This window comes from Lynx canadensis, chromosome B1, assembly GCF_007474595.2.
Source record: "Lynx canadensis isolate LIC74 chromosome B1, mLynCan4.pri.v2, whole genome shotgun sequence".
In the NCBI taxonomy this organism is placed as follows: Eukaryota; Metazoa; Chordata; class Mammalia; order Carnivora; family Felidae; genus Lynx; species Lynx canadensis.
The window spans coordinates 163,378,779-163,391,356 of record NC_044306.2 but is presented as its reverse complement, the minus strand read 5'-3'; the positions used below and the strand labels follow the sequence as shown (position 1 = coordinate 163,391,356).

General features: G+C 37.1%; 2 protein-coding genes across 19 annotated transcripts in view; one reads left to right on the top strand and one right to left on the bottom strand.

The window, feature by feature from the left end:
* The window catches only part of FIP1L1 (factor interacting with PAPOLA and CPSF1), an 81,377-nt gene extending 68,816 nt beyond the window's left edge, over positions 1-12,561 (top strand). For all 18 annotated transcript variants that reach the window (XM_032592987.1, XM_032592986.1, XM_032592982.1 and 15 more), the window contains 3 exons: positions 762-975; positions 8,480-8,617; positions 9,197-12,561. In XM_032592987.1, coding sequence (XP_032448878.1) covers positions 762-975; positions 8,480-8,617; positions 9,197-9,344 — 500 coding nt within the window. In that variant the 3' untranslated portion in view covers positions 9,345-12,561. The remainder of the gene's footprint in view (positions 1-761; positions 976-8,479; positions 8,618-9,196) is intronic.
* LNX1 (ligand of numb-protein X 1) overlaps positions 10,395-12,578 on the bottom strand; it is a 122,645-nt gene continuing 120,461 nt past the window's right edge. Inside the window, 2 exon segments of the mRNA XM_032592981.1 lie at positions 10,395-10,860; positions 11,224-11,382. Of these exon segments, the coding sequence (XP_032448872.1) occupies positions 10,725-10,860; positions 11,224-11,382 (295 nt within the window). The 3' untranslated portion in view covers positions 10,395-10,724.

Genomic DNA, 12,578 nt, shown 5'->3' with positions numbered 1-12,578 from the left:
AGATATTTTTTTAAATTCTATTTTTTTGTAGTGTTTTGAAATTATACATTTTGTTTCTATTATTTTAGTGGATACTTTTGGAATGTATTATGTATATATTTCATAGAAGTTCTTTTGGTGAAGTCTGTTAAAACTTCTCATTTAAAAAAAAAATTTTTTTAACGTGTATTCACTTTTGAGAGGGAGAGAGCATGCGTGCGAAGGGGAAAGGGCAGTGAGGAAGACAGAGGATCCGAAGCCGGCTCCGTGCTGGGAGTGCAGAGCTTGATGCTGGGTTCAAACTCAGTGAAACATGAGATCATGACCTAGGCCGCAATCAAGTGTCAGCCGCTTAATCGACTGAGCCACCCAGGCGCCCCCACTTTTGCTCATTTTTGAATCTGTGAATGTCTTTGTTTTATTCTTATTCTTGAGATTTAATTTTGTTTAGGATATCTTTCTAGGTTGACCATTACTTTCTCTCAACACTTTGAAGATGTCTGGTTTATGTTTTTAGTATTGGAAAGTTTGTGGTGTATCTAATTCTGGTTCCTGTCTTTGTATGTTAGGGCTTTAAGGTTTGTTTCTGTATGTTACCTCAAACTATGGGTACTTACCATGCATTATTTCTCTTTTCTATTTATAACCTAGGTTTCCATTATAATCTATAGATGAAACATTTTTGGTGGGAGTTTTGTCTTGTTTTTCAGTAGAGTTTTGTCTGTCTCATTTGTTTAAGTGCCATAACTTTTGTTTTGAATTGTTTCTGTCTTTTTCTTTAGTTGCCTTTCCCCACCTTCCTGGTTCTGCTCCTTCATGGCCTAGTCTTGTGGATACCAGCAAGCAGTGGGACTATTATGCAAGAAGAGAGAAAGACCGAGATAGAGACAGAGACCGAGACCGGGAGCGAGACCGTGATCGAGACAGAGAAAGAGAGCGCACCAGAGAGAGAGAGCGGGAGCGTGATCACAGTCCTACACCAAGTGTTTTTAACAGGTTAGTTGAACATGCAGGAATTCGTACACATGTATTTCATGTACACTTTAGAATTTATATTTGGTGCAAGGATGGAAAATCTAATTCACTTGGGAAAGGATTGCTTTAAGAGTAGTTAGTATAACCAATGAAAAGCATTAAGGCTTTTTAAATTCCTAGATGCTTTCCATTATGCAAAACAATAATCTTCAATTTGTTTACTTCTTCCTTAAAGGAATTTGAAAATATTTTTATCTTTTCATCTAAGATTTTTATCTTAAGTTTAAATAGTTGGCAAGAGATAATTTCCAGTATATTATAAACATTACAATTTCAAAATAAAATCACTCAAATTTTAAACATACCCAGTGGGTTAAGAGCATTATAGTGATTTGCTAAACCTCGTCATCATATTTTGTAAAAATGCATGTAACAGACTCTCTTTTAACAGTTGGAAATTTCACATTTCTCTGTTTGAATTCTTATTTCTGAGCAACTTTCCCCAAAGAATTTTATTCCTCTGTAAAATATTTTTATTCTTGAATAAGTTTTTAAAAATGGATCATTCTATCCATTTTTCTTGCAGCATACCTATGGTAAGTTTAAATGTCTAAAAAATTTATGACTGTAAGATTAAGTATTTAAAAAAATTTTCCCCTCATTTTAATTATTACTTATTTAAATATATATAGATAGAGCAACCTTTGAAAATAATTTAGTGGAACTACATCCCTTAATAGTATGGAGGACTTCCGCCCATCCCCAATTAAGTATATGTATTCATGAGTGAATATTACTGTGGCTAGGAAAAAACAGACTTTTCCATTAATTATGTTTCTTCTAAAAAAAGTTTTATATATATATATATGTGTGTGTATATATATATATATATACACATATATATATGTATATATATATACATATATATATGTGTATATATATATACACATATATATATGTGTATATATATATATATATATATATAAGCCTTGTTCACATAAAATACTTAAATGAGAATTGATGGAATTTTGTTGTGGCTCTATCATTTAATTAATTGAGCACCTGTAGATTCAGTGATATGCCAGATTTACATAGGTAACCTGTCATCAAAACTATTATTATTTTTTTTAATGTTTATTTTTGAGAGAGAGAGAGAGAGACAGCACTAGCACGAGCGGGGGAGGGGCAGAGAGAGAGGGAGACACAATCTGAAGCGGGCTCCAGGCTCTGAGCTGTCAGCAGGCACCCAGGTGCCCCTCATCAAAATTATTTTTAAGGATCTGTCGGCTCTATCAGCTATTCAACTTTCTTGAAAGCAGAGAACTGGAAACCTCCTGGTTTGTGAAAGTATTTGTTACTCAGTGTTAACTGTTTCCTTGGGCTGCCATTACCAAGTCCGACACACTGGTGGACTAGAACCACAGTGTATCCTTTCTGCAGTTCTGGAGGCTACAGGTCTGATACCAAGGTGCCAGCCTATCTTCCTCATTTTCATAGGCTCTGAGGAATGATCTGTTCCATTTCTTGTAACTTCTGGTGGTTGTTAGCAGTCCTTGGTGTTTTTGGTTCTGAGATGCGTCACCCCAGTTTGTGTTTCTGTCTTCATGTCTCATCTTCCCTTCTGTGTCTCTGTCCAAATTTCTCTCTGTTTATAAGGATATCAGTCATTGGATTGGGGTGCAACCAAATCCAGTATGACCTCACCTTGACTTAATTACATCTGCAAAGACCCTGTTTCCAAAAATAGTCACATTCACAGATACAGGGGTTAGGGCTCAAACTCATCTTTTTCAGGGGGCGGGAGGAGACACAATTCAACCCAGTACATTCAGGAATTTAAACTGAGAAAACTAGAATTTATGAAAGAACACCAAAAGGGCTTTACTAAGACTTCTCAAAAAACTTCCAGTTATACTCGTTTCAAGTTACTTTTAGATGCATCTTTTTTTTTTTAATTTTTTCAATGTTTATTTATTTCAAGAGAGAGAGAGAGAGACGGACAGACAGAGTGTGAGTGGGAAAAGGGCAGAGAGAGAGGGAGACACGGAATCCGAAGACGGCTCCAGGCTCTGAGCTCTCAGCACAGAGCCCCCACACGGGGCTTGAACTCACAAACTGCGAGATCATGGCCTGAGCCAAAGTCGGAGGCCCAACCAACTGAGCCACCTATGCGCCCCAGATGCATCTTTTTAAACTTAATATGCTCAGAAAGAATTGTTCATTTTAATACATCTTTGCAGATAGCCTTTAAAACAAACTTTGTTAAATATTTTCATGCAAACCTTGGAGTTGCAATTTTTCCTCATTCCATTTATGGAAAATAGCTACCGTATAACTTAATTGGTAAAAGACAGCTCTCATCAGTCCTGACAGCCAAATCACAAGTTTTTATCAGAAAAGAAGTCTGATTTCATTTTTTTGTTCACTTTAAATGTGTATAAGATGCTGCCCCTCAACACTTTTGATTTGCTTTTCTTCAGAGGGACTTCAGTGGATTTTGTTTGTTTGTTGTTTTAACTGGGTCAAGGAAAATTGTTTACGACTTCCACCACACTACTTTACATACAGTATATCTGAAGTTAGGACATCCCAGAAGACAGAATACTCCCATTTCTTACTCTGTATTTTATCCTTGACAGAAAAATGTGTCAGATAGGAAGACTGAAAGCCTTATAGAAGCTTTGTTATTCCTTGAATAAAATAGATCTGACATTAATATTTTAAAATAGATATCTAAAAAAAAAATTTTTTTTCATGTTTATTTTTGAGACAAAGAGCATGAATGGGGGAGGGTCAGAGAGAGGGAGACAGAGAATCCAAGGCAGGCTCCAGGCTCTGAGCTGTCAGCACAGAGCACAACGCAGGGCTCAAACTCATGGATTGTGAGATCATGACCTGAGCCAAAGTTGGATGTTTGACTGAACCACCCAGGAGCCCCTTAAATTAGGTATTTTTAATGCCATGATTGTTTTTGCACCCTGAGTCAATGTATCAGAGTAAAATTGGTAAAAGGAATGCCTTTTGTAAAGGGCTAGGAAGTTGATTGTGAGAGAAGAGATTGGAGAAGCGGCATGATGCTTTACCCGCTGGTATGTATCATTACGCAGTTCACGTTTAGGAAAGTTTCTGGAAGTTGTGGGTGGCAGTCGATGCCTCAGAACGTTTTGTGCCACTGGAAAGAATTCATACGCTGACGTGGTACTGGCACGTGTGCTGGTCTACAGAATAATTCAGAATTCTCCTAATGATCCACAGGTCCCAGGCCAGTACACCTTCCTACACTTTAGAACACCCAGTTCTCTCTCAAGCCAATATATCCCATGTTTTAGCTATGCTGAACTAGATGGTATTTTGGAAATCCCCCATAGTTCCATACTCGTTCATGTTGTTCCTGTCTTCTGTGAGCTTTTCTGAACCCCCCAAAAAATGGAATTATTTCCTTCACTTGCTCTCTAAGTATTTAGCGTATCTTCTTTAAAGCATGTCTTTCTTAGCAAGCCTCTCTAAGGGTGTTGGCCACCATCTTCCATTTCTGTATTCTCAGCACTTTGTATAGTTAATGCCTAACATGCAATGATAAAATGCCATACGTTGCAGGGGAGGAAGATGAATATAGTAAAGACAGTTCTGAAAGCTGTTGTGTGAAACTCTGTTTTAGCTAGGCAGATTTTGAAATTAAGAAAAATCAAACTTTATCATTAGGAAAGCATTAATTTTAGCATCTCGTTAAAATATCAGTCTTGGTGGGGTGCCTGGGCAGCTTAGTCAGTTAAGCATCCGACTTTGGCACAGGTCATGATCTCACAGTTTAGAGTTAAAGCCCTGCATGGAACTACCATCAGCACAGAGCCCGCTTCAGATCCTCTGTCCCTCCACCCCTTCTGTGCCCCTGCATATGCATGCACACACACACTCTGTCTCTCAAAAATAAACATTTAAAAAATATATATACAGTCTTGGTACCATCACAATATAGAATGAAATGAGTCAAAATAACTTTTTTTATACCAGCTATTTTTATGGATGGGATAAATGTACATAGACAGTTTTCTGATTTTGCTAGATCAGTTAAGGATGTGAGCATATACTTGATTCAGGCAGCATTTGTTTTGTTAGATGTGATCATGTAATTATAGACTTCTTACTCCAAAAAGGTCCTTAGGGATTATCTAATCTAAATTTTGACTTGGCAGATGAGGAAATGGATGTGTGAAGAAATTAAGACAACGGTAGAGAGCTATATGGGCTACTGAAAAAAGTGGTTGAGATATTACTTAAAATCCTTTTTAGTCTTGAAATTAGTTAAAAAATTCTGTTACTTTTTATTTTTCTTATTACTCTGTATGCACTTTCTTTATCGGTGGGTGGAGGTGATTCATTCATTCATGTAACTGACATTTTCTGATCCCTGTTATATGCCAGGAACAGAGCTATGTGCTAAGGATACAGAAATACTCACACACTATCCTTACAGATTTAAGCATGTAATGTTGTCAAGGGGACTAGGACGGGTTAGTAGTTTTAAGCGTTACCTAAAAAAAAGTGCCATAAGAAACAATAGGATTTATTCATCTTTTATTCATCTTTTTCCTTCCTATAGCTCCTAATAGTGACTGTAGGAGCTGATAACATTTTATTAAGTATAAATAAGTAAAGGTTGATACAGTAAGTATGTGTGTAGGTTTTGTGTTTCAGTATGAATATAGTGCGATGGGATATGTGCTGTTAACCTTGACCACATAGTGCGTAATTCTGTTACATTCAAGAGCATTACTTTCAGGCAATGAATTGTTTCCCTTTTTTTAAAAAAAATTTTTTGTTTATTTGAGAGAGAGAGGGAGAGGGAGAGCATGAGCAGGAGGAGGGCAGAGAGAGAGGGAGACACAGAATCCGGAGCAGGCTCCAGGCTCTGAGCTGTCAGCACAGAGCCTGATGTGGGGATCGAACTCATAAAACGTGAGATCATGACCTGAGTTGAAGTCGGACGCTTAACTGACTGAGCCACCCAGGCGCCCCAGAAGCTGTATTTTTTCTAATGTAATTCAAATGGATATATTTGAGATAGCCGTTATTTCTAGAATGTACATGTTCACAAGGTGCTGAATGTAAACTTGATACGTAAGAAGACTAAATTGAATTGCTTTGCTAGAGTTCATAAATTCTTTGTGTAAATAATACATTTATAGAATATTTGAGGCTAAATTCTCTGATTCTTCACTTTCAAATACACGCATGCACAGATGTTACTCAGTTTTTATGGAGACTTAAAACGATTAATAGTTAAACCACATTTGATTTTCATATTGGTAAGCTATAGGGCATCAGGAGTCAGTGTTTACCAAAATCTGACTAAAAGTTCAAGGACAGAGCAGCAAAAGATGGAGGAATTTTGTGTTGTTCTGGATTATCCCAGGAATAGTGTTCTCTGGAAAACCCCAGTGAAGTATAAAAGTAAGGGCCATTTTTCCTAAAGACTGACATTTTGAAATAAGGCATGTAGTGTGTGTTATCTTACAAATTACAGGGTCATTGTTTTGAAAATTATAGACCAGTCTCAACATCTGTTTTTTAGGCTGCTTAAGTGTGGGCCCGAAAGAAGGCTGGTCATTTTAGGGTGTTTGAAGTGAGCTGTAATGATTTCCAGGCCTAGAGAAACCTTTGCGCCACAGCTGCTTATCAGAGAAGGGGACGGAAGGACAGATCCTCATTATGTTCTGTGTGTGAGGCCGAATCTTCCGACACCACATCCTGTGGCTGTCTTCAGAATCTTAGGGGCCTCACAGTTAACAAGAGTTGGTGTTAGGATGAGAGAGAAAAGAGGGTTACAAATGACAAATTGCAATAATTGACCTTAGTTATTTTTATGTAAACCCAATACAAAGAAGGCCTCATTTTTATGGAGGATACTATTTATGATAATCGTTTGTCATGGTTATTCCCCTTCAGAAACATTATAAGAGAGTCAGTCACTTTTATGAAAAAGGCTCTGCATCTAAAAAATTGAGCACTGAATTGACTGAAGATGGGGAGAGCCTGCATGTTAGCTGCCATTTATTGAGGGCCCACTGTTGTGCCAGTTCTCCGACAACCTTGAAAATGACACTTGCCAGTTTTACAGATGAGAAAACAGGTCCAGGGAGGTTAACTAATTTACCCTGGGTCACACATTTAGTCAGTAGCAGGATCAGGATGTGGTCCTTGGTCTGTTCTGCACTTCCCGTCTTAATGCAGCGCAGCATTGCATTTCAGGCCCCATGCTTCCACTGTCCAAATACAGAGTATATGTTTATGGTCAGAAAATGTGGATCCATGTGGGTACACACAGTATACTTTTTTTAGTAAGTTTTTGAAATGTTTACTGTATCTCAGGCAGGAAGAACTTGGTCAATAATAGGAGACGTTAGTTGTAGCACTACTGAATCATTACTTTTGGTAGGAGACCATAATTAAGTTGACTTTTTCTTTCATGTGGCTCATACTTTTAACTGATTGTGTCCTGTTACTTTTACTCATATACCTTAACATCTCGATGCGTCATGCAAGTTACTGATTTAATAATTTGTATTAGACCTTTCTAGAAACCAGAGCCCTTTAGTGTGTAGTGTTCTAGAAGATATTTTTATTCTAAGGGAGTTTACTGATAATAGGTTGTAGAAAGTGTTGACCTCTGCGAACAACAACCCAAAAAAGATTGGAAAGATTAAGAGAAAGCTGGAGGGAAGACTGTAAGTGAAGAGACGCAAAAAGAGGACCAGTCTAGAGAGGTTAAAAAAAAAAGAGACTACCGTCCAACTCTAGCCATGAGTCCTAGCTTCACCAGTCCGTTCGATCTAAAGTCAGGAAATGGAGCTGCAGCAGAGGTGTGTGCACTTGCTGTCGTCCAGGGGACTCTGCCCGTCCCCAGCCACACATGTACCCAGAGTATTAAGTAATTGGGATGTCAGACTGTGTGTCCACAAGCAGTTCTGCCTGCATTGTATGTGGATATTGTGGAAGCTGCTCTGATGTCCTTCTGTTCTTCAGGCTTACATACTTCTTCATGAGATGAATGTATTCTTCATGTGATTGAAGAACTTAAGCACTTTCATCTACTTTCCACTTGTAGCCATTGTGAGCCAGGTATCTTTACTTATAAAATCTTGGGCACACAGAGATTCTAAAAATATAAGAGTTTTGGTTGGAAAGCTAAGATATACAAACATGCTTTTAATTTTAAAAGGAACAAAAGAAAATGAAGCCAATGAAATTTTAAATTTGTTATTGCTCCCAGTTTTTTGGGGAAAAAACCCTCATTGTTACATAAAATTTCTAAATAACTGTGAAAGCACAAAACAAAATTGGACCTTTAACATGTAATTGTTTTATATTAGATCTAGTAATAATTGGGGAATGGCATCATTTTCCTCAGTTCAACAAATGTATTTTGCATCTATTCTGTATAAGATGCTAATAACAACAACATGGAGGCTTCTGGCTTAGACTCAATTAGTCCAGTTGTCATGAAAAGTTTTTATTCCAATTTCAGTGACGAAGAACGATACAGATACAGGGAGTATGCGGAAAGAGGGTATGAGCGTCACAGAGCAAGTCGAGAGAAAGAAGAACGACACAGAGAGAGACGACACAGAGAGAAGGAGGACACCAGACACAAGTCATCTCGCAGGTTTGCTCTCTTATAGTGAGTCACTTGGAAGCCAAGAGACGTTGGTGTGACGTTGGAAAGTTAAACATTTCCAAATAACTGGTAGACCATATGTGTTCCTCGTTGGAGGATTAAGAATAAGGTGTTGAAATAGTTGGTTCTTATAGGCTCAACAGAGGTTTTGAAATCTAACAAGACTGCATTTAATACCCATAGACTTGCTGCATTGTCTTGTTGGGAGAGGGTTTTGTTTAGCATGTGAACCAGTAGTAGTCTTAAAAAATTCTTTTATGCCTATTTGCCCAAAGTCAACCCTGGAAATAATTTCCTTTTATGATTTAGTGCTTCCATTTCTAATTTGTAAAAGTTTTTCTGAATAAAGTATATGGGCTCTGAGACTTTAGGATAATATCAGGAAGGGGAGCTTGTAATGTAAATATAATCTGTATAAAAATTACGGAAACTGATTACTTCTCAAAATGTGCTTGAGAAGAAGAATGGTTTATTTAAAACCCAGTATTGAGAATTTACCTAGAATTTACCTAGACAAAGTGGGTTTTTTTTCTCACTACTTAAGAACACACCTTTTTTTTTCTTCAGTAATAGTAGACGTCGCCATGAAAGTGAAGAAGGAGACAGTCACAGGAGACACAAGCACAAAAAATCTAAAAGAAGCAAAGAAGGAAAGGAAGCTGGCAGTGAGCCTGCCCCCGAACAGGAGAGCACCGAAGCTGCACCTGCCGAATAGGCGTGGCTAAGGCCTTGTGTGTCTGTCAGGGCCAGAAGTGTACCATAAATCTTGTTATTTTTCTGGATGATGTTTAAGAAATTTACCTTTAATCTTGTTCTGTTAGTATGAAAAGTTAACTTTTTCTCAAAATAAAAGAGTGAATTTTTCATGTTAAGTTAAAAATCTTTGTCTTGTAATATTTAAAAAAAATAAAGACAGCAATGACTTTGTATCCAAGAAAGGAATGTGAATGAGTCACTCAGCAGGGAATTTTAAAGAGCTGTGTACATACACAGTATCTGATGAAGGTCAGGGTTCCACCTCGGCCATCATTTTCTTGAGTTAATCAAATACCAGTCTCTTAAGAGATGGCGCCACAACAGGCACCTCTGAGTCTAAAAGTTAAGGGCAGTCTTTGTCAGCACTGCTGCGGCTGAAGACCTCAAGACACGGTCTTGATCTCACAACTTTTTGATGGGTTTTCAGTGGAACTAAATGGGGAACTTTTATATCCAAATTAGTAGAATCTACAGGCCTTTGGGTGGTGTCTGAAATAACCTGCCCGAAGTGTAGTTTCTAGAGCAGGCACGTGGACAGATACCCGTCACTGTGACACAAAGTTGAACTGCTTCACGGCTATCTGCAGGAGCCAGGGTCAAGCTGGTTTGGCCTTTCTTGATGCTTTTTCCAAGGCTCATTGGTTGAGCAGCACGTGGAGTTTTTACATAGTTACTAGCTAATTGTGAATGAAAAGACAAGAGCTTTGCATTAGTCATTTCCTATTAAATCTAAGAATACAGGTTTATAAATAGTCTGTGAGCATTTTTAGGGATAAGCCTTAGGATGTATTTGTCAGTCATGGTAACAACATGGTTTTGAGAGAATCCGTTACTAGGATCCTGTAAGTAGTGGTAGTAGAAATGAACTTAATATCACATACTAAAAGACAATTATAATTTGAAAAATATTTATTTCTCATTTGATGAACAGTTTCTTCACCAGTGCACTTTTAAAATCCTCTGGCTGTAAATTGGTTTTTAAATGTCCATAATGTACACTTTACACGCCTCAGCATATACCAAATTTTTAATTATAGGATTTGAATTCAGTGGGGGCATACAAATTATCTCAGCCATGTAAGAGCTTTTTAATGAATAGAAAAATATAAACAGAGTTGTAATGTGAAATCCTCCACGCTGAATAAGAACTATTACTAATGTTTATATTTTGAGAATTACATTTTCGGAGGTGTAATGGACTTTCATCAGATCACACTTTCCTGACATTAGTTTACATTTTTACAGTCTATCCTTTAAATATAAAAATTGACAAGATAAATATATTGTTTCAACTTAGCTTATTTGTGGTTTTCTGTTTTCCTACGACCCATCATTGGTTCTATAAAAAAGTGCCAGGCCAAGAAACAATAGTAAGAGTAATTTTTCCTTTAAGTTCCTTCAGCATCCTTGCCAAGCAAGCATGAATCATTCCTGATGTACTTCTACCGTTGACAGCCAGAAGAATGTCACCACATCTAAAAAACAAAGCAACCCATGATTAACATTTTGGTCTGTAGCTAAGGTTAATGCAAGTGTATCTGGTGGTCCTAGCTCTTACTACATCTGTCAATCTTAATTATATAAAATTCTAAAAAAACCTTCTAATGAAGGCTTTTCCCCCTCCTCACTTGAATTCTGCACACACTCTCCATTCAGCTTCTGTTAGAAAGGATGCTAAAAGTATGGGAAATTGCTGTATGGGACCAGGGAATTCTTAGAAATTGAATGCTATGTAAATTTTTCTTACCAATAAAACAAGGTATGTAATACATGCGATATTTCTAATGGGGCCATGCTTTTGCATATATAAAACACTGGAAATAAGCCATCATTATTACCTAATTCTTCCATCATTGTATGCTGGTGTTCCTTCAACAATGGACTTAATAAAAAAAGGTTTGTCCCCAATGTATTCTTCGTAACCTCCTACAATGCAGAAGCCCAGACTCCCAGCTGTGTTTCTTCGTAATATGACATCTTTACAGTTATACAGGTACCTGAAATAGAATGTAAGCAATTTATCTGCACAGATCGGTTGAACTCTTAGTAATAATTAGGATTCATCTCCCGTGCCCTTTATTGGCATTTTTCAGACTAGCATTGGATGGGTCTTACTCAAAATTGTCATAGCCCAGTGACGTTTTGTGCTGTTAGCTGGCTTTTTCCAGTTGAACTGTTTCCCGTTGCTAAACACCCCTTAAAAAATACTATTATGTTCTGTTTACATGTTTAGTGGGAAAAATAAGCCTATTTTTGGCTTAAAGATTCAGTGTCTCAATTTGTATTAAAAAGTTGGAAATGCCTAAATCCTTATTGATGAGCCAATTCAAGCCTACTTAGCGACATATTTTTATTTACTTATGGGTATAATTTTAATGCAGACAAAAATCCTTTAAATGATTAATCTCCGTGAAAAAAAATTTAAACCTAACCCTAACTTGCCAAAGTTTTGACTCTTGAAATAATACCAGTTTAAATGTAGCTCTACATGCTTGACAGGTTATAGAGAAGTATGCAGGCATAAAGTGAATGGAAATCGAGGTACTTTTAGAGATTAGAAGAATCATAAGGGAGGAGAAAAAGTAAACCGAATAGCAAGGTACAGAAGGAATGGGAGAAGGAGAGGCCACAGGTCTTCTGTGAATGGGCACAATCCTCATAGAGGTTAGAGGGAAGGAACTATTTGGTGACAGCTGGACCAGTGTTGACACAGGTGCAAAGCAAGTGCAAACTGTGTTACAGTTGTGACAGGTTGTGTGTCAGGAACTGGATTGGACTAAAACCCCCCATTTGAACTGGTTTAAAAGAAAGCATTTTCATATTGGTAAAAATCAAGATATGATTGTTTTGTTTATAAGCTGTACCTTAAAATATTAACTGCCTTTTGGAAAACCAATAAACTGTCTCATGTGAAAGGTTTTGTTAAGTGATGACGTTGGTCATTCTATTTGTTACTGACCTTGCTAATCAGTGTAAATGTGACTTCATGACGTTGCTGATTCCAACTTAAAATAAGCTTTGACTTTGGTGGATAACTTTAAAATGTAGTGGTAAAATTCAACTCTGTTTTGTTTTGTATCTGTTGTCACACATAATTTACAGTAATTTCTTTCACTGATAGCTGAAAAATAACAATTTTCTTTTAATAAAACAACAACCATATTTTGATTGCAAAATATTCATCTGCTGTATT